Source organism: Neofelis nebulosa, chromosome X (assembly GCF_028018385.1).
Source record: "Neofelis nebulosa isolate mNeoNeb1 chromosome X, mNeoNeb1.pri, whole genome shotgun sequence".
In the NCBI taxonomy this organism is placed as follows: domain Eukaryota; kingdom Metazoa; phylum Chordata; class Mammalia; order Carnivora; family Felidae; genus Neofelis; species Neofelis nebulosa.
Window position 1 is genome coordinate 49,328,325 of NC_080800.1, and position 27,786 is coordinate 49,356,110.

Sequence of the window (27,786 nt, forward strand, 5' to 3'; positions counted from 1 at the left end):
GAGTGCTAGTGGGAGAGGGGAAGAGAAAGAGGGAGAGAGACACAGAATCTGAAGCAGCTCCAGGCTCTGAGCTGTCAGCACAGAGCCCAACGTGGGGGCTTGAACCCATGAACTGTGAGATAATAACCTGAGCTAAAGTCAGACGCTGAACTGATTGAGCCACCCAGGCACCCCTAAAAACTTTTGAAAAATGAAAATATCTTTAAAAAAAGAAAAAGATAAACAAACCTTAAAATAGCAGAAGGAAGGAAATAATAAAGATTAGAGCAAAAATAAATGGTACAGAAACTAAATAAACAATAGAACAGATCATTAAAAATAGGAGCTGGTTCCCTGAAAAAAATCAATAACATTGATAAACCTGTTGCTAGACTTATCAAGAAACAAAGAGAAAGGACTCAGATGAATAAAATTACAAATGTAAGTGCTAAATAACCAACACAACAGAAATACAATCATAAAAGAATCTTATGTAAAATTATATGCCAACAAATGGGACAATGTAGAAAAAATTGATAAATTCCAAGAAACATATAACCTACTAAAGCCGAAACAGAAAAAAAATAGAAAATTTTCATAGACTTATTACCACCAAAGTGATTGAATCAGGAATCAAAAACCTCCCCACAAAAATCCAGTACCAGACGTCTTCACAGGTGAATTTTACCAAACATTGAAGAAGAGTTAATACCTATTCTTCTCAAACTATTGCAAACAGAAGAGGAAAGAAAACTTCCAAATTCATTCTATGAGGTTACAATTACCCTGATACCAAAACCATATAAAGACATCACAAAAAAAGAGTACTAAAGACCCATATCTCTGATTAACATAGATGCAACAATCCTCAACTAAATACTAACAAACTGAATCCAACAATGCATTAAAAAAGCATTTGCCATGATCAAGTGGGATTTATTCCTGGTATGCAGAAGTGGTTATGTGGGGAATAGGTTCTACTTACACAAATGGGTTAGAAAAAAGCTTAGGGCAGAAAGCCGCCACCATGAGGCAAAAGCACCCAAGGTTAGCTAGCAAGATATTGTAATGGGATCACGAGTAACTTGTTATATCACCTGCAGGAACTTACTTTCCATCTGGTGCCAATATACTATTGTGCTTTGATCACAAGCTCCACTTTCCCCCCAAACCCTTTGCTCCTTACACACACAAGTTAATGATTACTATCTGATTTCTTCACATTCACCATATGTGTAAGATCTTGAGTGTTCAAAATACAGATATGAAGCCCCTGTTCAGGGCTCTTGTCTCCTCACGGACATTAGTCTCTCTTGTATTCAGTTATGTGTCCACTCTCTTGCTGGACAAGAGAGAACTCCAAACTCATAGTCTGTGACATGGTTCAATATTCAAAAACCAATCAACATGATACATCATACCAGTTAAGAGAAAGGATAAAAACCATATGATCATTTCAATAGATGCAGAAAAAGTATTTGTCAAAGTACATCTATTCATAATAAAAAGCCCTAAATAAAGTAGGTTGAGAGTGAACACACCTCAACATAATGAAGGCCATATATGAAAAACCCACAAAGAGCATCATACTCAATAGGGAAAAAACAGGGCCTTCCCCCTAAAGTCACGAACAAGACAAGGTTGTACACCCTCACCACTTTTTTTGAACATAGTAATGGAAGTCCTAGCCACAGCAATTAGACAATTAAAAGAAATAAATGGCATCCAAATTAGTAAGAAAGAAGTAAAACTTCACTATTTTCAGATAACATGATACTATATATAGAAAACCCAAAAGACTCCATCAAAAAATGACTAGAACTGATAAACAAGTTTAGTAAAGTCACAACATACAAAAACAATAAACAGAAATTGGTTGCATTTCTATACACAATAAGGAAGCAGCAAAAAAAAAAAATAAGAAAACAATCCCATTTACAACTGCACCCAAAATAATAAGATATCTAGGAATAAACCTAACAAAAGAAGTTAAAGACCTGTACTCTGAAAAATAAAAAACAATGACAAAATAAATGGAAGAGGACATAAAGAAATGGAAAGACAGGGGCACCTCTGTGGCCCAGTCGGTTGAGTGTCTTGCTCTTAATTTTGGCTCAGGTCACAATCCCAAGGTGATGGGATTGAGCCCCATGTTAGACTCCACACTGATTGTGGTACCTACTTAAGATTTTCTCTCCCACACCCTCAGCCCCAATTCCCCACTCACACACTCCCTAAAAATAATTTAAAAAAAGAAATGGAAAGACATTCCATGCTCATTGATTGGAAGAACAAATATTGTTAAAATGTCCATAATACCCAAAGCAATCTACACATTTAATTCAATCACTATCAAAATACAAATAGCATTTTTCACAGAATTAGAAGGAAAAAAGTCCTAAAATGTCTATGGAACCACAAAAGACCCCAAAGAGCCAAAGCAACTTTGAAAAAGAAAATCAAAGCTGGAGGCATCACAATTCTGTACTTCAAGTTATATTACAAAGCTGTAGTCATTAAAACAGTATGATAGTGGAACAATAATAGATACATAGATCAATGGAACAGAATAGAAAACCCAGAAGTAAACCCATAATTTTATGGTCCATTAATCTTTGACAAAGCAGGAGAGAATATCCAATGGGAAAAAAGTCTCTTCAACAAAAGATATTGGGGAAACTGGTCTGCTACATGCAAAAAAAATGATACTTGACCACTGTCTTACACCATACACAAAGATAAATTCATACCAGCATAAAAATCTAAATGTGAGACCTGAAACTATAAAAATACTAGAAGCGCACACAAGCAGTGAGGTCTCTGACATCAACCATAGCAATATTTTTCTAAATATGTCTTTTGAGACAAGGGAAATAAAGGCAAAAATGAACTATTGGGACTTCATCAAGATCAAAAGCATTTGCGCAGCAAAGGACACAATAACCAAAACTAAAAGGCAGCCTACAGTACAAATGAAGATATTTGCAAACTACATATCTGATAAAGGGTTAGTATCCCAAATCTATAAAGAATTTATCAAATCCAACATCCAAAAAACAAATAACCAAATGAAGAAATGGGCAAAAGATATGAATAGACACTTTTGCAAAGAAGACATACAGATGGCTAACAAACACATGAAAAGATGCTCAACATTACTCATTATCAGGGAAATGCAAGTCAAAATCATATTGAGATACCACCTCACACCTAAAATGGACAACTCAGGAAACAACAGATATTGACAAGGATGCACAGAAAGGGGATCCCTTGTGCACTGCTGGTAGGAATGCAAACTGATGCAGCCACTCTGCAAATTAGTATGGAGGTTCCTCAAAAAATTAAAATTAGAACTACTCCATGACCCAGCAATTGTACTACTAGGTATTTATGCAAAGGATATAAAAATGCAGACTCTAAGAAGCACATGCACTCCAGTGTTTATAGCAGTGCTATCTACAATAGCCAGAGTATGGAAAGAGTCCAAATGTCAATCAACTGATGAATGGATAAAGAAAATGTGGTGTATATACATACAATGGAGTATTACTTGGTGATCAAAAGGAATGAAATCTTGCCATTTACAACTACATGGATGGAACTAGAGTGTATTATGCTAAGCGAAATAAGTCAGAGAAAGACAAATATATGATATCACTCATATGTGGAATTTAAGAAACAAAATAGATGAACATAGGGGAAGGGGAGAAAAATAAGATAAAAACAGAGAGGTTGACAAACCATAGAGACTCTTAAATACAGAGAACAAACTGAGGGTTGCTGGAGGGGTGTTGGTTGGGGGGATGGGCTAAATGGGTGATAGGTATTAAGGAGGGCACTTGTTAGGGGGAGCACTGGATATATTATGTAAGTGATGAATCATTGAATTCTACTCCTGAAATAATTATTACACTATATGTTAACTACCTGGATTTAAATAAAATTTAAAAATTCAAAAAAAATCAGTTAAGAAATGGGCAGAAGACATGAATAGACACTATTTCCAAAGAAGACACCCTGATGGCTTACAGACACATGAAAAGATGCTCAACATCACTCTACATCAGGGCAATACAAATCAAAACCACGATGAGATACCACCCTACACCTGTCAGAATGGTTAAAATTAATAACACAGGAAACAACAGGTGTTAGTTAGAATGTGGAGAAGGGGGAACCCCCTTGAACTGCTGGTGGGAATACAAACTGGTGCAGTCACTCTGGAGAACAGTATGGAGGTTCCTCAAAAAGTTAAAAATAGAACTACCCTATGATCCTGCAATTGCACTATTAGGTACTTACCTGAAGAATACAAAAATATAGATTCAAAGGGGTACATGCACCTCAATGTTTATAGCAGCATTATCAACAATAACCTAACTGTGGAAAGAGCCTAAATGTCTATCAACTGTTAAATGGATAAAGAAGAGATGGTGTGTGTGTGTCTGTGTGTGTGTGTGTGTTTGTGTGTATGTATATATATACATTACTAGTATGTATATATATATTACATTATATATATTTATATATTATACATATATACATACACATTATATATTATATATTGTATAACATATATAATATATTATATTATATATGATACACATTATATATTATAACATGTAATATATATATATATATATATATATATATATATACACACTCAGTCATCAAAAAGAATGAAATCTTGCCATTTGTACCAACATGAATGGAGCTAGAAGGTATTATACTAAGTGAAATAAGTCAGTCAGGGAAGACAAATTTCATATGATTTCACACATATGTGGAATTTAAGAAACAAAGCAGATGAACCTATTGGAGAAAGAAAAACCACGAGTCTCTTAATGATAGAGAACAAACTGAAGATTGATGGAAGGATGAGGTGGGAGATGGGCTAGACGGGTGATGGGTATTAAGGAGATCATTGTTATGATGAGCACTGGGTGTTGTATGTAAGTAATGAGTCACTGAATTCAATTGAAACCAATATTGTACTGTATGTTAACTAAGTACAATTTAAGTAAAAATTTCAAAAGAAAGAAACAGAAAACAATGGAAAAAAAGGAACAAAGCAAGGATATCTACTTTCATCACTTGTATTCAATAGCACTAAAACTCCTAGTCAGTATTATAAGCCAAAAACAAACAAATAAAAGGTATACAGATTGTATACAGATTGTACAAAAATCCAGTAAATCTGCAAAAAATTCTGTTGAGGAACATCATCAAAATACATGATAGCCAATTGCCCCATGAGCTGGACCTAAGCACTCAGAGGCTCCTCACTCCCTTCTCTGTCCTAGGAATATGGGTTCCACTTGCTTTTCCCACTCCCAGAGGCTGCTCCAAGGACAAAATTGAGATGATGATGTGTTGGAAATACCTGCATGGGGGTGGGGGAGTGGTGTCTGGGCGGCTAAGTCAGTTAAATGTCTAACTCTTGATTTCAGCTAAGGTCATGATCTCACGGTTTGTGAGATCATTGGGCCCTGTGGTGACAGCGAGGACACTCCTTGGGATTCTCTTTCTCACCCTTTCACTCTGCACCTCCCTCTGTCTCTCAAAATAAATAAACATTTTTTAAATGAAAATACCGGGGTGTCTGGGTGGCTCAGTATGTTGAGCATCTGAGTCTTGGTTTCTGTTTAGGTCATGATCACAAGATCGTGGGACAAGCCCTGCATCAGGCTCCATGCTCAGTGTGGAGTCTGCTTAAGTTTCTCTCTCTCCCTCTGCCCCTCTCCCTCACTCACGCTCTTTCTCTCTAAAATAAAGGGAAAAAATAAAGGAAAACACCTGCATAGTATGTTACTGAGCCAGTTAGGGCCTCATGATAAACTTTTAAGATTTGGAGACCAGGTGCAGGGATCCATTTTTCTTGCTGCCAGCCAAGACGAGCCTTGTATGTAGGTTCCCATTATTATTATTAAAAATTTCTGCCTACCCACCTGGAATGGCCTGCCTCTTTCTTTGATCTTTCCCTGCCTTCTTCATAAGGGGTCTAGGTTCATATTACACCTGGGAAGGTCCTGAGAGGGTTCCAAGCAACAAATACTCCTAGAACTAGTAAGTGATTTTATTAATTTCACAGGATACAATGTCAACACAAAAAAGTCAATCATATTCTGATAAATAAGCAATTAATAGTTAAAGAACAAAATTAATGAAAAAACTATAATACTTCTAATAAGATAAAAAAAATACTTAGGTATAATACTAACAAAACCTGTATAAGATCTGTATGCTGAAAACTGCAAAATGCTCCTAAAAGAAATCAAACAACTAAATAAATACGCATATCGTGTTCATGGATTGAAAGACTCAACATAGTAAATATGTCCATTTTCTCCAAAATGACCTACAGATTTAACAGAATATCAACAAAAACTATCATCAGGATTTTTTGAAAATATAGACAAACCAACTCTAAAGTTAATATGGAAGATCAAAGGAACTAAAATAGTTAAAATAATTTGCAAGTTAATAACAATTTTGGAGGAAACTCCGTACCTGATTTTAAGATTTACTATAAAACTACAGTGCTCAAGACAGTGTGGTATTGTCAAAAGGATAGACATATATGTCAATGGATTAGAATAGAGAGCCCACAAATAGACCCACACAAATACAGTCAATTGATTTAGGAAAATCGAAAGCAATTCAATGGAGAAAATAGAGACTTTTCAAAAGTGTTGCTAGAACAAATGGAACTCCCTATACAAAACACGAACCTCAACACAAACCTTGTACTTTTGCAAAAAGGAACTCAAAATAGATTATTGTGCTAAATATATAATGTAAATATATAAAACTTCTAAAAGATATTTCATCCAGTTTTAATTTATTTTTGTGTACGGTGCAAGAAAGTGGTCCAGGTTCATTTGCTGAAAAGACTGTCTTTTTTCCATTGGATATTCTTTCCTGCTTTGTCAAAGATTAGTTGGCAGATGTTTGTGGGCCCATTTCTGGGTTCTCTATTCCATTGTATCTATGTGTCTGTATTTGCAAATGAAATATCAGATAAAGGGTTAGTATCCAAAATCTATAAAGAACTTATCAAAGTTAACACCCCAAAAAACAAATAACCCAGTGAAGAACTGGGCAAAAGACATGAATAGACACTTTTCCAAAGACATACAGATGGCTAACAGACACATAAAAAAATGCTCAACATCACTCATCATCAGGGAAATACAAATCAAAACCACAATGAGATACCACCTCACACCAGTCACAATGGCTAAAATTAACAACCCAGGAAACAACAGATGTTGGTGAGGATGCTGAGAAAGAGGATCCCTTTTGCATTGCTCATGGGAATGCAAACTGGTGCAGCCACTTTGGAAATTAGTATCGAGGTTCCTCAAAAAATTAAAAATAGAACTACCCTATGACCCAGCAATTGCACTACTAGGTAGTTATCCAAAAATACAGGAGTGCTATTTCGAAGGGACATATTCACCCCAGTGTTTATAGCAGCACTATTGACAATAGCCCAAGTATGGAAAGAGCCCAAATGCCCATTGACTGATGAATAGATAAAGAAGATGTGGTATATATATGTATATATGGAATATATGGAATGTGTGTGTGTGTGTGTGTGTGTACACACATATATATACACATACACACAATGGAATATTACTCAGCTATCAGAAAGAATGAAATCTTGCCATTTGCAACAATGTGGATGGAACTAGAGTGTGTTATGCTAAGCAAAAGTAGTCAATCAGGGAAAGACAAATATCATATGACTTCACTCACATATGGAATTTAAGATACAAAGCAGATGAACATAAAGGAAGGGAAGCAAAAAAAATATTAAAACAGGGAGGGGGACAAACCTAAAAGACACTTAAATACAGAGAACAAACTGAGGGTTGCTGGCAGAGTTTTGGTGGGGGGATGGGCTAAATGGGCAAGGGGCATTAAGGAGGACACTTGTTGAGATGAACACTGGGTGTTATATGCAAGTGACGAATAACTAAATTCTACTCCTGAAACAATCATTACATTATATGTTAGCTAAATTGTATGTAATTAAAAAAAAATAAATTAAAGGGTGCCTGGGTGGCTCAGTCGGTTAAGCGTCTGACTTCAGCTCAGGTCATGATCTCCCAGTTTATGGGTTTGAACCCGGCGTCAGGAACTGTGATGACAGCTCAGAGCCTGGAGCCCGCTTTGGACTCTGTGTCTCCCCGCTTTAAAGGCCCTCCTATGCTCATGCTTTGTCTCTCTCTGTCTTTCAATAATAAATAAATGTCAAAAAATAAAAATTAATTAATTAATTAATTTAAAAATAATTTAAAAAACTTAACACCCAAAAAATATATAATCCAATTAAATAATGAGCAGAAGACACGAATAGACATTTTTCCAAAGACATAGAAATGGCCATCGGGCACAGGAAAAGATGTGGTCAACATCACTGATCATCAGGGAAATACAAATCCACACTATAATGAGATTCATCTCATACCTGTCGGAATGGATAACACCAACAACACAAGAACAACATGTGTTGTTAAGGATGTGGAGAAAATAGAACCTTCTTGCACTGTTGGTGGGAGTGCAAACAGGTGCAGCCACTGTGGAAAACATTATGGGGGCTGGGCTCCTCAAAATTTTAAAAATAGGACTATCATATGATCCAGCAATTGTACTCCTAAATATTTACCCCAACAATACAAAAATATTAATTCAAATGGATAAATTCACCCCAATGTTTATAGCAGCATTATTTACGATTGCCAAATTATGGAAACTGCCCAAGTGTTCATTGACACAGTAATGGATAAAGAACAAGATATATATATACATATATATACGTATATATATATGTATATATATATATATATACATATATACATATATATACGTATATATATGTATATATATATACACTATATATATACATATATATGTATATGTATATATATATACACACATATATATATGTAATATTACTCAGCCATAAAAGAGAATTAAGTCTTGCCATTTGCAACAACAAGGATGGCACTAGAGAGTATTATGTTAAGTGAAATAAGTCAGAGAAAAAAAACATATGATGTCATTCATATGTGGAATTTGAGAAACAAAACAACTGAGCAATGGGGAACAAAAGAGAGAGAGGAAAACAAAGAAAAAGACTGTTAACTATAAAGAACAAATTGAGGTTTTTTAGATATATGGTGAGGGAGAAGATGGCAGTGAAGGAGGACGCTGGACTCACCTCGTCCTGCTGATCACTTAGATTCCACCCACATCTGCCTAAATAACCCAGAAAACCACCAGAAGACAAGCAGAATGGACTCTCTGGAGCCAAGTGTAGACAAGAGGCCCACAGAAGAGGGTAGAAAGGGTAGAGAGGCAGTGCATGCTACACGGACTGGTGGGAGGGAACTAGGGCAGTGGAAAGGCAGCCTGCCTGGCAAGGCAGAGCCCCTGAAGTCTGGCATGCAAAAGCGGAGGGGGAGGACTCCATGAGTACTGATAGCCAATGGGACTTAACATCTGGAATGTTATAAGTCAACAGCTCTGCTCGGAGAGTGGGAGGGTGAGAGGACATTGGGGAGGAGATGTATTGAGCCCTGGAAGACAGAGCTCACCTTGGCAGGGAACAAAGGCATTGGTCACCGCCATCTCCCTCTCCCATTTCCCCAGCCAAAACCCCAAAGGGAATCAGTTCACCAAACTTGCTTGCACCGCGCAAACACCCAATGCTGTGCTTCTGTGGATCCATCCCTCTGACGGGTCAGCCTCCCTCCCGGTGCTGCAGGGCCCTTCCCGCAGGGGACAACTGATGGCAAAGCAAGCTGAGCCTGCCCCTCCTGCCCCTGTGAAGCTTGCTTATCCACCCCGGCTAATATGCCAGAGCCATCATAGCAGCACCACAACCCTCGAAGTGTGCAAGTAACCCACACAGGGTCCACACCACTCCACAGTGAGTCCTGCCCCTGGGAGAGGGAAAGATAAGGTACACACCAGTCTGACTATGGCCCCAGCAGTGGGCTGGGGACAGACATCAGGTCTGACTGTGTTCCCGCCCACCAACACAAGTTACTCCAGACAGCACAGAGGAAGTGCCCTGAAGTTCTGTGGCACCCCAGGGACTATTCAAAATGACAAAATGGAAGAATTTTCCTCAAAAGAAACTCCTGGAAGTAGCGATAGTTAACAAATTGATCAAAAATGATTTAAGCAATATAACAGAGCAAGAATTTAGAATAATAGTCATAAAATTAACCTATGGGCTTGAAAAAAGTATAGAGCACAGCACAGAATCTGTTGCTACAGAGATCAAGGGACTAAGAAATAGTCACGAGGAGCTAAAAAATGCAAAGATGAGGTGAAAAATAAAATGGAGGCGACCACAGCTCAGATTGAAGAGGCAGAGGAGAGAATAGGTGAATTAGAAGATAAAATTATGGAAAAAGAGGAAGCTGAGAAAAAGAGAGATAAAAGATCCAGGAGTACGAGGGGAAAATTAGAGAACTAAGTGATGCAATTAAACGCAACAATATCCGTATAATAGCAATTCCAGAAGAGGAAGAGAGAGAGAAAGGGGCTGAAGGTGTACTTGAACAAATCATAGCTGAGAACTTCCCTGATCTGGGGAAGGAAAAAGGCACAGAAATCCAAGAGGCACAGAGAACTCCCTTCAGATGTAACTTGAATTGATCTTCTGCATGACATATCATAGTGAAACTGGCAAAATACAAGCATAAAGAGAAAATTCTGAAAGCAGCTAGGGATAAACACGCTCTTACACATAAAGGGAGACCGATAAGGCTAGTGACAGACCTATCTACTGAAACTTGGCAGGCCAGAAAGGAATGGCAGGAAATCTTCAATGTGATGAACAGAAAAAAATATGCAGCCAAGAATCCTTTATCCAGCAAGTCTGTCATTTAGAATAGAAGGAGAGATAAAGGTCTTCCCAAACAAACAAAAACTGAAGGAATTCATCACGACTAAACCAACCCTACAACATATCCTATGGGGATCCTGTGAGTGAAATGTTGCAAGGACCACAAACTACCAGAGGCATCACTGCAAGCATGAAACCTACAGACATCACAATGACTCTAAACCCATATCTTTTAATAAAACTGAATGTAAATGGACTAAATGCTCCAACCAAAAGACATAGGGTATCAGAATGGATAAAAAAAACAAGACCCATCTATTTGCTGTCTACAAGAGACACATTTTAGACTTGAGGACACCTTCAGGTTGAAAGTGAGGGGATGGAGAACTATCTATCATGCTACTGGAAGTCAAAAGAAAGCTGGAGTAGCCATACTAATATCAGACAAACTAGAATTATTTTCTTTTACATTTATTTATTTTTGATAGACAGAGAGAGACAGAGAACAAGTGGGGGAGGGGCAGAGAGGGAAGGAGACACAGAATCCGAAGCAGGATCCAGGCTCTGAGCTGTCAGCACAGAGCCTGACGCAGGGCACTAACTCACAAACAGCGAAATCATTACCTGAGCCGAAGTCGGACGGTTAATCAACTGAGCCACCCAGGTGCCCTTGGACAAATCAGACTTTAAATTAAAGGCTGTAATAAAGATGAAGAATGGCATTATATAATAATTACACCCTCTATCCATCAGGAAGAGCTAAACAATTATAAATGTCTATGTGCCAAATACAGGAGCCCCCAAATATATAAAACAATTATGCACAAACATAAGCAACCTTACTGATAAGAATGTGGTCATTGCAGGGGACTTTAATACTCCTCTTACAGTAATGGACAGATCATCTAGACACAGGATCAATAAAGAAACAAGGGCCCTGAATGATACATTGGATCAGATGGACTGGACAGATATATTTGGAACTCTGCATCCCAAAGCAACAGAATACACTTTCTACTCAAGTTTACATGGAACATTCTCCAAGATCGATCACATACTGGGTCACAAAACAGCCCTTCATAAGTATAAAAGAATTGAGATCATACCATTCACACTGTCAGACCACAATGCTATGACATTTGAAATCAACCACAGGAAAAAGTCTGGAAAACCTCCAAAAGCATGGAGGTTAAAGAACACCCTACAAAAGAATGAATGGGTCAACCAGGCAATTAGAGAAGAAATTTAAAAACATATGGAAACAAATGAAAATGAAAATACAACAATGCAAACGCTTTGGGATGCAGCAAAGGCAGTCCTGAGAGGAAAATACATTGCAATCCAGGCCTATCTCAAGAAACAAGAAAAATCCCAAATACAAAATCTACCAGCACACCTAAAGGAAATAGAAGCAGAAGAGCAAAGACACCCCAAAACCAGCAGAAGAGAAATAATAAAGATCAGAGCAAAAATAAACAATATAAAATCTAAAAAAAAACCCCAAAAAACTGTAGAGCAGATCAGTGAAACCAAGAGTTGGTTTTTTTGAAAAATTAAACAAAATTGATAAACCTCTAGCCAGGCTTCTCAAAAAGAAAAGGAAGATGACCCAATTAGATGAAATCATGAATGAAAATGGAATTATTACAACCAATCCCTCAGAAATATGGGCAATTATCAGGAAACCCTATGAAAAAATATCTGCCAACAAACTGGACAACCTGGAAGAAATGGAAAAATTCCTTAGCATCCACACACTTCCAAAACTCAAACATGAAGTAATAGAAAACATTAATGGACGCATAACCAGAGAAAAAATTGAATCAGTTATCAAAAATCTCCCATCAAATAAGAGTCCAGGACCAGATGGCTTCCCAGGGAAATTCTATCAGACATTTAAAGTACAGTTAATACCTATCCTTCTTAACCTGTTCCAAGAAACAGAAAGGGAAGGAAAACGTCCAGACCCATTCTATGAAGCCAGCATTACTTTGACTCCTAAACCAGACAGAGACCCAACAAAAAAAAGAGAACTACAGGCCAATATCCCTGATGAATATAGATGCAAAAATTCTCAATAAGATACTAGCAAATCGAATTCAACAGCATATAAAAAGAATTATTCACCATGATCAAGTAGGATTCATTCCTGGGCTGCAGGGCTGGTTCCACATTCGGAAATCAATCAATGTGACACATCACATTAATAAAAGAAAAGATAAGGACCATATGATCCTGTCAATCGATGCTGAAAAAGCATTTGATAAAATTCAGCATCCGTTCTTAATAAAATCCCTCGAAAAAGTTGGGATAGAAGGGACATACTTAAACATCAGAAAAGCCATTTATGCAAAGCCCACAGCTAATATCATCTTCAATGGGGAAAAACTGAGAGGTTTCCCCCTGAGATCAGGAACACGACAGGAATGTCCACTCTCACCGCTGTTGTTTCACATAGTTTTGGAAGTGCTAGCATCAGTAATAAGACAACAAAATGAAATCAAAGGCATCAGAATTGGCAAAGATGAAGTCAAGCTTTCACTTTTTGCAGAAGACATGATATTATACATGGAAAACCAGATAGATTCTACCAAAATTCTGCTAGAACTGACACATGAATTCAGCAAAGTCGCAGGATTCAAAATCAGTGTACAGAAATCAGTTGCATTCTTATACACTAATAATGAAACAAAAGAAAGACAAATAAAGAAACTGATCCCATTCACAATTGCACCAAGAAACACAAAATACCTAGGAATAAACCTGACTAAAGATGTAAAAGATCTGTATGCTGAAATCCATAGAAAGCTTATGAAGGAAATTGAAGAATATATAAAGAAATGGAAAAACATTCCGTGTTCATGGATTGGAAGAATAAATATTGTCAAAATCTCAATACTACCCAAAGCTATCTACACATTCAATGCAATCCCAATCAAAATTGCACCAGCATTCTTGTCGAAGCTAGAACAAGCAATCCTAAAATTCGTATGGAACCACAAAAGGCTCTGAATAGCCAAAGTAATATTGAAGAAGAAGACCAAAGTGGGAGGCATCACAATCCCAGACTTTAGCCTCTACTACAAAGCTGTAATCATCAAGACAGCATGGTATTGGCACAAAAACAGACACATAGACAAATGGAATACAACAGAAACCCCAGAATTAGACCCACAAAAGTGTGGCCAAATAGTGTTTGACAAAGCAGGAAAGAATATCCAATGGAAAAAAGACAGTCTCTTTAATAAATGGTGCTGGGAGAACTGGACAGCAACATGCAGAAGATTGAAACTAGACCACTTTCTTACACCATTCACAAAAAAAAAAAAAAAAAAAAAAAAAAAAAAAAAAACCACAACTCAAAATGGATAAAGGACCTGAATGTGAGACAGGAAACCATCAAAACCCTAGAGGAGAAAGCAGGAAAAAAACTCTCTGACCTCAGCCGCAGCAATTTCTTACTTGACACATCTCCAAAGGCAAGGGAATTAAAAGCAAAACTGAACTATTGGGACCTCATGAAGATAAAAATCTTCTGCACTGCAAAGGAAACAATCCACAAAACTAAAAGGCAACCAACGGAATGGGAAAAGATATTTGCAAGTAACATATCGGACAAAGGGCTAGTATCCCAAATCTATAAAGAGGTCACCAAGCTCCACACCTTAAAAACAAACAATCCAGTGAAGAAATGGGCAGAAAACATTGAAGAGACACTTCTCTAAAGAAGACATTCAGATGGCCAACAGGAACATGAAAAGATGCTCAACGTCGCTCCTCATCAGGGAAATAAAAATGAAAACCACAATGAGATACCACCTCAGGTCAGTCAGAGTGGCTAAAATGAACAAATCAGGAGACTATAGATGCTGGAGAGGATGTGGAGAAATGGGAACCCTCTTGGACTGTTGGTGGGAATGCAAACTGGTGCAGCCGCTCTGGAAAACAGTGTGAAGGTTCCTCATAAAATTAAAAATAGATCTACCACATGACCCAGCAATAGCACTGCTAGGAATTTACCCAAGGGATACAGAAGTGCTGATGCATAGGGGCCCTTTACCCCAATGTTTATAGCAGCACTTTCAACACTAGCCAAATTATGGAAAGAACCTAAATGTCCATGAACTGATAAATGGATAAAGAAATTGTGGTTTATATACACAATGGAATACTACATGGCAATGAGAAAGAGTGAAATATGGCCTTTTGTAGCAATGTGGATGGCACTGGAGAGTGTTATGCTAAGTGAAATAAATCATACAGAGAAAGACAGATACCATATGTTTTCATTCACATGTGGATCCCGAGAAACTTAATAGAAAACCATGGGGGAGGGGAAGGGAAAAAAAAAAGGTTAGAGAGGGAGGGAGCCAAAACATAAGAGACTCTTAAAAACTGAGAACAAACCTTGGGTTGATGGGACGTGGGAGGGAGGGGAGAGTGGGTGATGGTATTGAGGAGAGCACCTGTTTGGATGAGCACTGGGTGTTGTATGGAAACCAATTTGACAATAAATTTCTTATTAAAAAAAAGAACAAATTGATGGTTAACAGAGGGGAGTTGATTGAGGGTTGGGTAAATAGCTGATGGCAATTAAGGGGTGCAGCCGTGATGAGCACTGGGTATTGTACGGCAGTATTGAATCACTATATTGTATATCTGAAACTATTACTACACTGTATGTTAACTAACTTGAATTTAAATAAAAGTAGTGCAATTGTGGGTCGTGGGGTAGTTCTATTTTTAATTTTATGAGGAACCTCCATACTGTTTTCCAGAGTAGCTGCACAAGTTTGCATTCCCACCAGCAATGCAAAAGAGATCCTCTTTCTCCACATCCTTGCCACACCTGTTGTTGCGTGAGTTGTTTATGTTAGCCATTTTGACAGTGTGAGCTGGCATCCCATTGTGGTTTTGACTTTTATTTCCCTGATGATGAGTGATGTGGAGCATTTTTACATGTGTTGGTTGGCCATCTGAATGTCTTCTTTGTAGAAGTGTCTGTTCATGTCTTTTGCCCATTTCTTCACTGGATTATTTGTTTTTTGGGTGTTGAATTGGATAAGTTCTTTGTAGACTTTGGATACTAACCCTGTATCTGATATGTCATTTGTAAATATCTTCTCCCATTCCGTTGGTTCCCTTTCAGTTTTGCTGATTCTTTCCTTCACTGTGCAGATTTTTATTTTGATGAGGTCCCAGTAGTTCATTTTTGCTTTTGTTTCCCTTGCCTCCAGAGACGTGTTGAGTAAGAAGTTGCTGCAGCCAATATCAAAGAGGTTTTTGCCTGCTTTCTCCTCGAGGATTTTGATAGCTTCCTGTCTTACATTGAGGTCTTTCATCCATTTTGAGTTTATCTTTGTGTATGGGGTAAGAAAGTGGTCCAGGTTCATTCTTCTGCATGTCGCTGTCCAGTTTTCCCAGCACCACTTGCTGAAGAGACTGTCTTTATTCCATTGGATATTCTTTCCTGCTTTGTCATAGATTAGTTGGCCATATGTTTGTGGGTCCATTTCTGAGTTCTCTATTCTGTTCCATTGATCTGAGTGTCTGTTCTTGTGCCAGTACCATACTGTCTTGATGATTACAACTTTTAGTATAGCTTGAAGTCTGGGATTGTGATGCCTCCGGTTTTGGTTTTCTTCTTCAAGATTGCTTTGGCTATTCGGGTCTTTTATGGTTCCATACAAATTTTAGGATTATTTTTCCTAGCTCTGTGAAGAATGCTGGTGTTATTTTGGTAGGGATTGCATTGAGTATGCAGATTGCTTTGGGTAGTATTAACATTTTAACAGTATTTGTCTTCCTATCCAGGAGCATGGAATCTTTTTCCATTTCTTTCTGTCTTCTTCAATTTCTTTCATAAGCTTTCTATAGTGTTCAGTGTATAGATTTTTTACCTCTTTGGTTAGATTTATTCCTAGGTATTTCATGGTTATTTGTGCAACTGTAAATGGGATCAAGTCCTCGATTTCTCTTTCTGCTGCTTCATTGTTGGTGTATAGGAATGCAACCGATTTCTGTGTGTTGATTTTATATCCTGCAACTTTGCTGAATTCATGAATCAGTTCTAGCAGTTTTTTGGTGGAATCTTTTAGGTTTTCAATATAGAGTATCAAGTCATCTTCTATGAGTGAAAATTTGACCTCTTCCTGGCCGATTTGGCTGCCTTTATTTCCTTGTGTTGTCTGCAGAGGCTAAGACTTCCAATACTATGTTGAATGACAGTGGTGAGAGTGGATATCCCTGTCTTGTTCTTTGACCTTAAGGGGAAAGCTCTCAGTTTTTCCCAGTTGGGGATGATATTAGTGTTGGGTCGTTCACATATGGCTTTTATGATCTGGAGGTATGATCCTTCTATCCCTACTTTCTTGAGGGTTTTTATCAAGAGAGGATGTTGTATTTTGTCAAGTGCTTTCTCTGCATCTATTGAGAGGATCATTTGGTTCTTGTCCTTTCTTTTATTGATGTGATGAATTATGCTAAATATTTTGCAGATATTGAACCAGCCCTGCATCCCAGGTATAAATCACACTTGGTCATGATGAATAACTTTTTAAATTTATTGTTGGATCTGGATGGCTAATATCTTGTTGAGGATTTTTGCATTCATGTTCATCAGGGAGATTGGTCTATAGTTCTACTTTTTAGTGGGTCTCTGTTTTCAGAATCAAGGTAATGCTGGCTTCATAGAAAGAGTTTGGAAGTTTTTCTTACATTTCTATTTTTTGGAACAGCTTCAAGAGAATAGGTGTATACTCCTTAAATGTTTGGTAGGATTCCCCTGGAAAGCCACTTGGCCATGGACTCTTGGTTTTTGGGAGATTTGTGATTACTAGTTAGATTTCTTTACTGGTTATGGGTCTGTTAAAATTTTCTATTTCTTCCTGTTTCAGTTTTTGCAGTTTATTTCTTTCTAGAAATTTGTCCATTTCTTCCAGATTGCCCATTTTATTGACGTATAATTGCTCATAATATTCTCTTATTATTGTTTTTATTTCTGGTGTGTTGGTTGTGATCTCTCCTCTTTCATTCTTGGTTTTATTTATTTGGGTCCTTTCCTTTTTCTTTTTGATCAAACTGCCTAGTGGTTTACCAAGTTTGTTAATTTTTTCAAAGAACCAGCTTCTGGTTTCATTGACCTGTCCTACTGGGTTTTGTTTGTTTGTTTATTTGTCTGTTTGTTTCAATAGCATTGATTTCTGTTCTAATCCTTATTACTTCCTCTCTTCTGCTAATTTTAGATTTTATTTGCTGTTCTTTTCCAGCTCTTTAAGGTGGAAGGTTAGGTTGTGTCTGAGACCTTTCTTCCTTCTTTAGGAAGGCCTGTGATTACTATATACTTCCCTCTTGTGACCGCCTTTGCTGTATCCCAGAGGTTTTGGGCTGTGGTGTTATCATTTTCGTTGGCTTCCATGTCCTTTTTAATTTCCTCTTTAACTTCTTGGTTAGTTCATTCATTCTTTAGTAGGATGTTATGTAGTCTCCAAGTATTTCTTACCTTTACAAATTTTTACTTCTGGTTGATTTCGAGTTTCATAGCATTGTGGTCTGAAAATATACATGGTATGATCTCAATCTTTTTGTACTTGTTGAGGGATGATTTGTGTCCCAGTATGTGGTCTATTCTGGAGAACGTTCCACGTGCACTGGAGAAGAATGTATATTCTACTGCTTTAGGATGAAGTGTTCTGAATATATCTGTTTAGTCCATCTGGTCCAGTGTGTCATTCAAAGCCATTGTTTCCATGTTGATTTTCTGATTACATGATCTGTCCATTGTTGTAAGTGAGGTATTGAAGTCACCTACTATTATGGCATTTTATCAATGAGTTTCTCTATGTTTGTGATTAATTGATTTATATATTTGGGTGCTCTCACATTTGGAGCATAAATGTTTGCAATTTCTTCTTGGTGGACAGATGGATCTTCTTGGTGGATAGATACCTTCATTATGATATAATGCCCTTCTTCACCTCTTGTTACAGTCTTTATTTTAAAGTCTAGATTGTCTGATACAAGTATGGCTACTCCAGCTTTCTTTTGTTGACCATTGACATGATAGATGGTTCTCCATCCCCTCATTTTCAATCTGAAGGTGTCTTTAGGTCTAAAGTGGGTGTCTTGTAAACAGCATATAGATGGATCTTGTTTTCTTATCCATTCTGTTACCCTAAGTCTTTTAATTGGAGTAATGAGTACATTGACATTTAGAGTGAGTACTGAAAGATATGAATTTATTGCCATTATGATTCTTGTAGAGTTGGAGTTTCTGGTGGTGTTCTCTGGTCCTTTCTAATCTTTGTTGTTTTTGGTATTTTATTTATTTATTTATTTATTTATTTATTTATTTATTTATTTAAATGTTTTCTCCTCTCAGGGAATCCCTCTTAAAATTTCTTGCAGGGCTGGTTTAGTGGTCACAAGTTCCTTTAATTTTTGTTTGTCTGGGAAACTTTTAATCTCTCCTTCTATTTTGAATCACAGCCTTGCTGGATAAAGATTCGTGCCTGCATATTTTTCTGATTCAGCACATTGAATATATCCTGCCTCTCCTTTCTGGTCTGCCAAGTTTCTGTGGATAGGCCTGCTGCAAACCTGATCTGTCTTCCCTTGGAGGTTAAGAACTTTTTCCCCTTGCTGCTTTCATGATTTTTTCTTTGCCTGAATATTTTGTGAATTTGACTATGATATGCCTTGTTGATGGTCGGTTTTTGTTGAATTTTATGGGAGCCCTCTGTGCTTCCTGGATTTTGATGTCTGCGTCTTTCCCCAGGTTAGGAAAGCTTTCCACTATGATTTGCTCACATAACCCTTCTACCCCATTTTCTCTCTCCTCATCTTCTGGGACCCCTGTGATTCTGATGTTATTCCTTTTTAATGAGTCTCTGATTTCTCTAATTCTTAAATCGTGCTCTTTTGCCTTAGTCTCTCTCTTTTCTGCTTTATTATTCTCCATAAGTCTGTCCTCTACATCATTGATTCTCTGCTCTGCCTCATCCATCCTTACCGCCGTGGCACACATTGGAGATTGCAGCTCAGTTATAGTATTTTTTATTTCCTTCTGACTAGCTTTTACTTCTTTTATCTCTGCAGAAAGGGATTCTATTCTATTTTTGGCTCCTGCTAGTATTCTTATTATTGTGATTCTAAATTCTGGTTCAGACATCTTGCTTATATCTGTGTTAGTTAAGTCCCTGGATGTCATTACTTCCTGCTCTTTCTTTGGGGGTGAATTCCTTTGTTTCACCATTTTGAAGGGAGCAAAGCAATTAATGAGGTAAAAATAATGAAAAAATAAAATTAAAAAATTAATAACAACAAACACACAAAAATCAAATAAATGATGATCCTAGGTGTGTTTTGGTCTGGGTGTTGAAAAGGGGCTTGAATAATTAGAGAAAAAAAGGAAAAGAAAAAAAATAGTGAATTGTTTTTAAATTTGAAAAAAAATGAATACAGTGAAATAGAATAAAATGAAATGATGGAAGTAAAATAGAATTTGAAAAAAAATTACACAAAAGTAAAAAATATAGTAGAAAAAAGTAAGCAAATTATTTTTAATAAATATTGAAAATAAAAATATTTTTTTCTCTTTCTGTATTAAAGAAAAAGAAAATAAATGAGAAAGAGAGAAAAAAATAACAAAACCAAAATTGAAAAGATGTACCAGTGAACTGACTGAAATACGATTGAAATTACTTCTCTTTCGCCTAGAAGTCAAACTATGAGGTGCTTTATAGTCCATAAACGAATCAGGTGGAGATACTTGTGTTCCTGAAGAGCGAGGTTGGCCCAGTGGGGTGGGGCTTAGTGTAATGGCCCCATTCTCCACCAAATGGCGATGCTTAGCTTACTGGGGTGGATTGTTGTGGCACTTGTAGTTGTGTATGGGCATCCCCAGGAGCGGTGGTAATTGTGTCCCCCAGCTACCCAGTCTCTCGTATCAGAACTCTGTTCTCCCTAATCAGCAATCATGCACCCATCCTTTGTCTTATGCTTCTGTCCACTCACGGCTTTTACACTTGGTCCGTGACCAAGCCCCAGGCAGCACCTCCCTCCTGAGTTTTATCTCAGATGTGGCTGTGTTTCCATATCCCTTACTTCTGTGGGACTTCGGCTTTGACCCTTTCTGCCCCTCTATGGGAGGGTCTCACCGAGCAATAGCCAGGTACTGGCCACACCCAGGAATGTTTGTGGAACTGTGCTGCTGCCAATGCCCAGAGACTGTGGCTGGGTGACAGTCTGCCCCAGAAAAAATTCACATGATCATGTGGCAACAGTGTTTCAGGGATTATGGCAAATAACAGCACACATCTGGCACCTGGGTTCAACCCAACGACCTTGTTCCAGCACCAGTGAGTGTGGTTGGTCTCCCGGGTCCACTTAGGCCTTTGCTTTTGGGGAGCCAAACAGCATCTACCAGATGTCCTCCCAGAAGGGGAACTGCCTCTCCCCATGTGGCCCAAAGAGCCCCAAAGTTCACTCTGCTCCTGGGAATTCACCCTTACCACCAAGAGCACTGCCAGGTATCAAGTTGTGGATTTCAGACTCCACCCCCCCCTGTTTATAGAGGCTTAATGGAATTTAAATCCTCTCCTTTCTCCTTTCTTTGTTTATTGTTCAGTCCCTGTGGCTGTTTCCACTTTTCCACTTTCTCTCTAGCTGATTTAGTGGGGGGTGCTTTTCCTGTATTCTCCCCATCCCCCATCTCTGTCTTCTCTCCACAAGCAAAAACAGCTCCTTGCCCTCCACAGCTTCTCTCTCCCCCAGTTCACCTCTCTGTGCTGCATACCTGCTGATTTTTGTGGTTCAGGTTGTGCAGATTTTTGTGTTAATCCTCAAATCAGGTTTCTAGGTTTGCATGATGGTTTAGTGTTGATCTGGCTGTATTTCATGGATGCGAGACACAGAAAAAACTTTCATGTTGTTCCACCATCTTGGGTCTTCCCTCTGATTCTTTTAATGTACCATTGGATTTGGTTTGCTAGTATTTTATTGAGAACTTTTGCATCCATCTTCATCAGGAATACAAGTCTGCAGTTCTCTTTTTTGTGAATTCTTCATCTGGTTTTTATATCAGGGTAATGCTGGCCTCATAGAATTAATTTGGAAGTTTTTCTTCCTTTTCTATTTTTTGGAATAGTTTAAGGGTAGGTATTAACTCTTCCTTAATGTTTGGTAGGATTTGTCTGTGAATCTATCTGGCCCTGGACTTTTGTTTGTTGGGAGTTTTTTGATCACTCATTCAATTTCCTTCCTGCTTATTGGTCTGTTCAAGTTTTCTATTTTTCTTGTCTCTATTGTTGTAGTTGATATATTCCTAGGAATTTATCCATTTATCTAGATTGTCCAATTTCTTGGCATATAGTTTTTCATAGTATTCCCTTCTGATTCTTTGTATTTCTGTGGTGTTGGTTGTTATTTCTCCTATCTTATATGTGAGTTTATTTATTTGAATCCTTCCTCTTTGTTCCTTGATAAGTCTGGTTAGAGGTTTATCAGTTTTATTTATTTTTTTAAAAGACCATCTCCTGGTTTTGGTGATGTTTTCCGTTGTTTTATACTTATTTATCATTTATTTCATTTCTGATCTTTATTACTTACTCTCTTCTGCTCATTTTAGGTTATTTTTGTTATTCTTTTTCTTGCTTCTCTAGGTGTAAAATTCATTTGTTTACTTGGGATTTTTCTTGCTTCTTGATGTAGGCCTGTATTGCTATATACTTTCTTCTTGGGACTGCTTTAGCTGCATTTTTATTTGTTTCTAGGTATTATTTTATTTCTTCTTTGATTTCTTGGTTAAACCTCTCATTGTTTAATAGAATGTTATTTAACCTCCATGTATTTGTGATCTTTGAAGACTTTTTCTTGTGATTGACTTCTAGTGTCATAGCATGTGGCCTGAAAATATGCATGGTATGATATCTATCTTCTTTTATTGTTGAGTTTTATTTTGGGGGCTAATCTGTGACCTACTTTTGAGGATATTCCATGTGCACTGTAAAAGAGTGTTTATTCTGCTGTTTCAGGATGGAATGTTCCGAATATATGTTAAATCCATCTGTTTCAGTGTGTCATTCAAAGCCATTGTTTCCTTGTTTCTTTTCTGTTCAGATGATCTGTCCATTGATGTAAGTGGGGTGTTAAAGTCCCCTACTATTTATTGTAGTATTATCAATTAGTTTCTTTATGTTTGTTATTAATTGTTTTATGTATTTGGGTTCTTCTCTGTTGAGTGCATAAATATTTACAATTACTATATCTTCTTGTTGGATAATCCCTTTTATTATGATATAGTGTGCTTATTTGTCTCTTGTTACCGTCTTTGTTTTACAGTCTATTTTGTCTGAAATAATTCTCCCTACTTTGGCTTTCTTTTGACATCAGTTTGCATAAGAAAAGTTTCTCCATTCCCTTCATTTTCAATCAACAGGTGTCTTTAGGTCCAAAATTGAGTCTCTTGTAGGCAGCATATAAATGTACTTTTTTTTCTATCCATCCTTTCACTATGTGTCTTTTGTTTGGAGTATTTAGCACATTTATACTCAACATAATTATTGATAGATATGTATTTATTGCCATTTTACTAGTTGTTTTATGTTTGTTTCTGAATATTTTCTCTGATCCGTCTATTTCTGTCTTTCATGGTTTGCTGATTTCCTTTAGAGATATATTTGGATTTATCTTTACTCTTTTTATATTTATTACTGATTTTTGATTTGAGATTACCATTAGTTTTGTTTATAACCTCTTATGCATATAGCAGTCTATATTAACTTGAGGGTCATTTAAGGTTTTTAAAATTTTTTTTAATGTTTACTATTTTAAGAGAGAGAGAGAGACAGAGTGTAAGTGGGTGAGGGGTAGAGAGATAGGGAGACATAGAATCTGAAGCAGGCTCCAGGCTTTGAGCTGTCATCACAGAGCCCAATGCAGGGCTTGAACTCACAAACTGTGAGGTCATGACCTGAACCAAAGTCACACGCTTAACCGACTGATCCACCCAGGTGCCCTGATGGTCATTTAAGTTGAACCCATTCTTTACTCCTCTCCTACCCATGTTTTAGTTATATGTTCTCATGTTTTACATACATTTATTTTGTGAGTTTCTTGACATGACTTTTTTACAAAAATATCCATTTTTATTGATTTTGTGTTTCCTACCTTCATATTGTCACTTTTTGTCTTTCTTTTCCACTCAAAGTGTTCCCTTTAATATCTCTAGCAGGGCTGATTTAATGGTCATGAACTCCTTTAGTTTTTTGTTTGTCTGAGAAACTCTTCATCTCTCCTATTGTGAGTGATAGCCTTGCTGGATAAAGTATTCTTGGCTTCAGATTTTTCCCATTCAGAAATTTGAATATATCATGCCACTCCCTTCTGGCCTGCAAAATTTCTGCATATGAACTTGTGGGGTTTCCCTTGTATGTAACTGTCTTCTTTTCTCTTGCTAATTAATTTTTTTTTCTTTATCACTACTTTTTGCCATTTTAATTGCTATATGTCTTGGTGTGAACCCCCTTGGGTTGATTTTGGGAGGATCTCTGTACCTCCTGGATCTGGATATCTGTTTTCTTCCCCAGATTAGGGGTTGTTTTAGCTATTATTTTTTTAAAATAAATTTTCTACTCCCTTTTCTCTCATTTCTTCTTCTGGGATCCTTATAATGAAAATGTTATTATACTTTATGGGATTACTGAAAACCCTTAGACTATGCTCAATTTGCATAATTTTTACGTCTCCTTTGCTCAGCTTGATTACTTTCCATTCCTCTGTCTTCCAGGTCATTAATCCATTCTTCTGTTTCCTCCAGCCTGCTATTACTCCATCAAGTGTATTTTAATATATATATATATATTTATGTATTCATTTTGAGAGACAGAGAGTAAGTGGGGGAGGGGCAGAGAAAGAGGGAGAGAGAGAGAATCCTAAGCAATCTCCATGATCAGTGTAGAGCCCAATGTGGGGCTGAATCGCATGAACTGTGAGATCATGACCTGAGCCAAAATCAAGAGTCAGATGTTTAATCAACTGAGCCACACAGGGGCCCCCATCAAGTGTATTTTTAAATTTCATTTATTGTTCTCCTAATCTCTGATTGGTTCTTTTTTTTTACCTCTTTGTTAAGGGTCTCACTGATGTTCTCCACTCTTTCTTCAAATCCAGTGAGTCTCTTTATGATCATTACTTTAAATTCTGTATCAGGCATATTTCTTATATCCATTTTGCTTTGTTCTCTTGCTGTGGTGTGCTCCTGTTCTTTCATTTGGGACATATTTCTCTGTCTCCTCATTTTTTCTAACTCTGTTTGTCTGTTTCTCTGTGTTACAAAAGACAGCTATGTCTCCTGTTCTTTAGGTAATGTCCTTATGAATAAAAGATCCTGAAATGCCCTGCAGTGTAGTGTCCCATGTTCCCAAGGACCTGGCACTTCAGGGAGTGACTCCTCTGTGTGTTGCATGTGCCCTGTTCTGTCTTTGCTGCTTTTCCCTTCAGTCCATTGGTCTGTAGTGTCTCTCTTTGCATGTTGTGAGCATTGTTTGATCCTCTGGTACAAATCCATGCCTTTGTGGGGCCTTTGACCTGGAAGCTGCAGCAGAGGCAGCTGCAGCAGCAGCAGAGGGAACTGCAAGAGACTGCGGTTTGCAAATGTTTGCATTGGTCTTCTGATAGAGAAGCCCCTCAGCAATAAGTATGAGGTGAACATGCCTGGGGAGGTCACATCTGCTAAGCACAGGGGGCAGGTGTCTTGGTGCAAGCAAGTAGTGAGTGTTGGTGCTGAACAGGTTCCCATAGGTGGCCATGTATTTACACTGGGGGTGGAGGAGAAAAAGGATGCCTGAAAGCTCCTTTGTTCCTGGAGGGGTCCCCTTGGGATCCGTCTTTTCAAGTAATGCTCTGAGATGAGTAAATCTCCCTCCCTCCTGTGTGGCCCAGTTGTACAGGGCATGTTAAACAAAATTATGAGCTCAAAGTCTGAAGCTGAATCAGAGTCTGCCTAAAGTCAGGACTCAAAAAGGTGAAATTACCAGTTGGTTAAAAAAAATCACCCGAGAGAGACTGTCTCAACCTTGCTTTTGTGTAGGGAACAAAAGTATAAATAAACGTTCCTGAGAGTTCTTAACCCAAGCCTGCTTTCATGTGGGTTTGGGGTTTGAATTTACATTACTTCTGTGGAAAAAAAAACACAACAAGGCAACACACACACACACACACACACACATTCACACACACATAGACAAACACACACCGCAAGAAGAAAAATCTATATGAAAAAGAACCCACAGGTACAACAAACTGATGAATCAGAATCACAAAAACTGCAATTGGAATTATCTGATGCATACTGTAAAATAAGTACACGTGATATGTTTAAGGAAATGGAAAGAGATATCAAAAATATATCAGAGAAACATGAGATTATCAAAAGAGGCCACGTGAATTTTTTTCTGAATCAAATAATACAGAAATTAAAAATAAAATCATTGAAATTCAATATGTAATCTATGAGTTAAACAGAAAATTCTAAAAAAGTGAAGGTAATTATTGAACTAGAACATAAATCTAAAGAATGTATAAATAATGCACCATAGAAAAAATATATAAAAATATAAAATTGAAATTGAAAAACAAGGATAGAATGTGATAGTCTACCATAACTCTAATTGCAGTTCCAGAATGAGATGATAAAAATAATGTGGGGAAAGCAATATTTGAATAAATTATACGTGAGAGAATTTTTCAGAATGGGTGAAAATAATTAGTGCTTAGGTAAGAAAAGTGCAGCTTAAAAAATTAAAATGAAGAGAAGCAACATTCAGAAATATCATAATAAAATTGAAGAACACTAAAACCAAATAGATCTTTTAAAAAAAAACAATAAGAGGAAATTATCACCTAATGAGAGTTACAATTATATTTGCAATTAATTTATCAATGCAGTAATGAAAACCAAAGATAGGGGAATAATATCATCAAAGTCCTGTGAGAAAATAACTATTATCCCAGTATTGTGTATTTATCAAAACTCTTTTCAAAAATGAGGATGAAATAAACACATTTTCAAGAAAACAACTGAGAGAATTTATATATATATATATATATATATATATATATATATATATGAAAAACCGTCCCAGAAATAAGGGCTAGCAGGCAAGGAGAAATGGTGAACAAGTAAAATGGCAAACATGTACATAAAACTAAGCCAATATTTACTCAGGAAATGACAATAAAAACGTCAAATTTGGGGATTATAAAATAACCAAGGAACTTTTAGTTTCAGTTCCAACAGCTTGGAAGTTATTGCTCTGTTCTTTACAACTAGAAAAATTTGGTCAGTCTGAAAATCGGACTTTTCTTGGACTTATCTGAGAATTGAGATCATATAGAAAACTGAAATCTGAAGTCAGGAACTTCTAGGGACAGACAGCACCTGAAATTTACTTACTTGGAGCAGAAGGCACTAGATGCCAGAATCTAGTTGGAATAATTAATTAGTAATTTTGACAAACCTCTGGAGACTATGGACTACCATGAGAATTAGGAGCTCCTGGGGCCTGTGTTCTTAAGGGCTTCCACACTTTTGCAAAAATTTCTTTCAGTAATTCCACAAGGTTTTCACTTTGACGATATAAGAAAGCTCCTAATGTGACATTGGCAGGAGGAGGGGAAGGGTAGTCATTGTGAACTCTTCTTAGACCCTTCTCCCTAACAAAGGCCTGAATTCCAAAAGGAAGGACATCACAATTCTAAAATTTTACAACATCTGGGAGAAGAAAAATCTGACCCACAGTAACCTGGTCCAGAATTTATATCTCACCTAATGAAAATAAAAGCCACAGACAAAAGAAGAGATGCTTCAAGGTAATAGACTAGGAATGCTATAGCCAAAGAAGGACAGAAATACTTCTAATGGACACATGCCCCAAACA

At 37.2% G+C, this 27,786-nt stretch overlaps 1 protein-coding gene across 4 annotated transcripts in view; it reads right to left on the reverse strand.

Moving 5' to 3' along the window:
* The window catches only part of PFKFB1 (6-phosphofructo-2-kinase/fructose-2,6-biphosphatase 1), a 129,359-nt gene that overhangs the window by 60,266 nt on the left and 41,307 nt on the right, over positions 1 to 27,786 (reverse strand). The window contains exon 2 of one of the 4 annotated variants that reach the window (XM_058712496.1): positions 5,928 to 6,042. The exons of the other annotated variants lie outside the window; for them this stretch is intronic. Coding sequence (XP_058568479.1) covers positions 5,928 to 5,973 — 46 coding nt within the window. The 5' untranslated portion in view covers positions 5,974 to 6,042. The remainder of the gene's footprint in view (positions 1 to 5,927; positions 6,043 to 27,786) is intronic. 4 annotated transcript variants of the gene reach the window in all.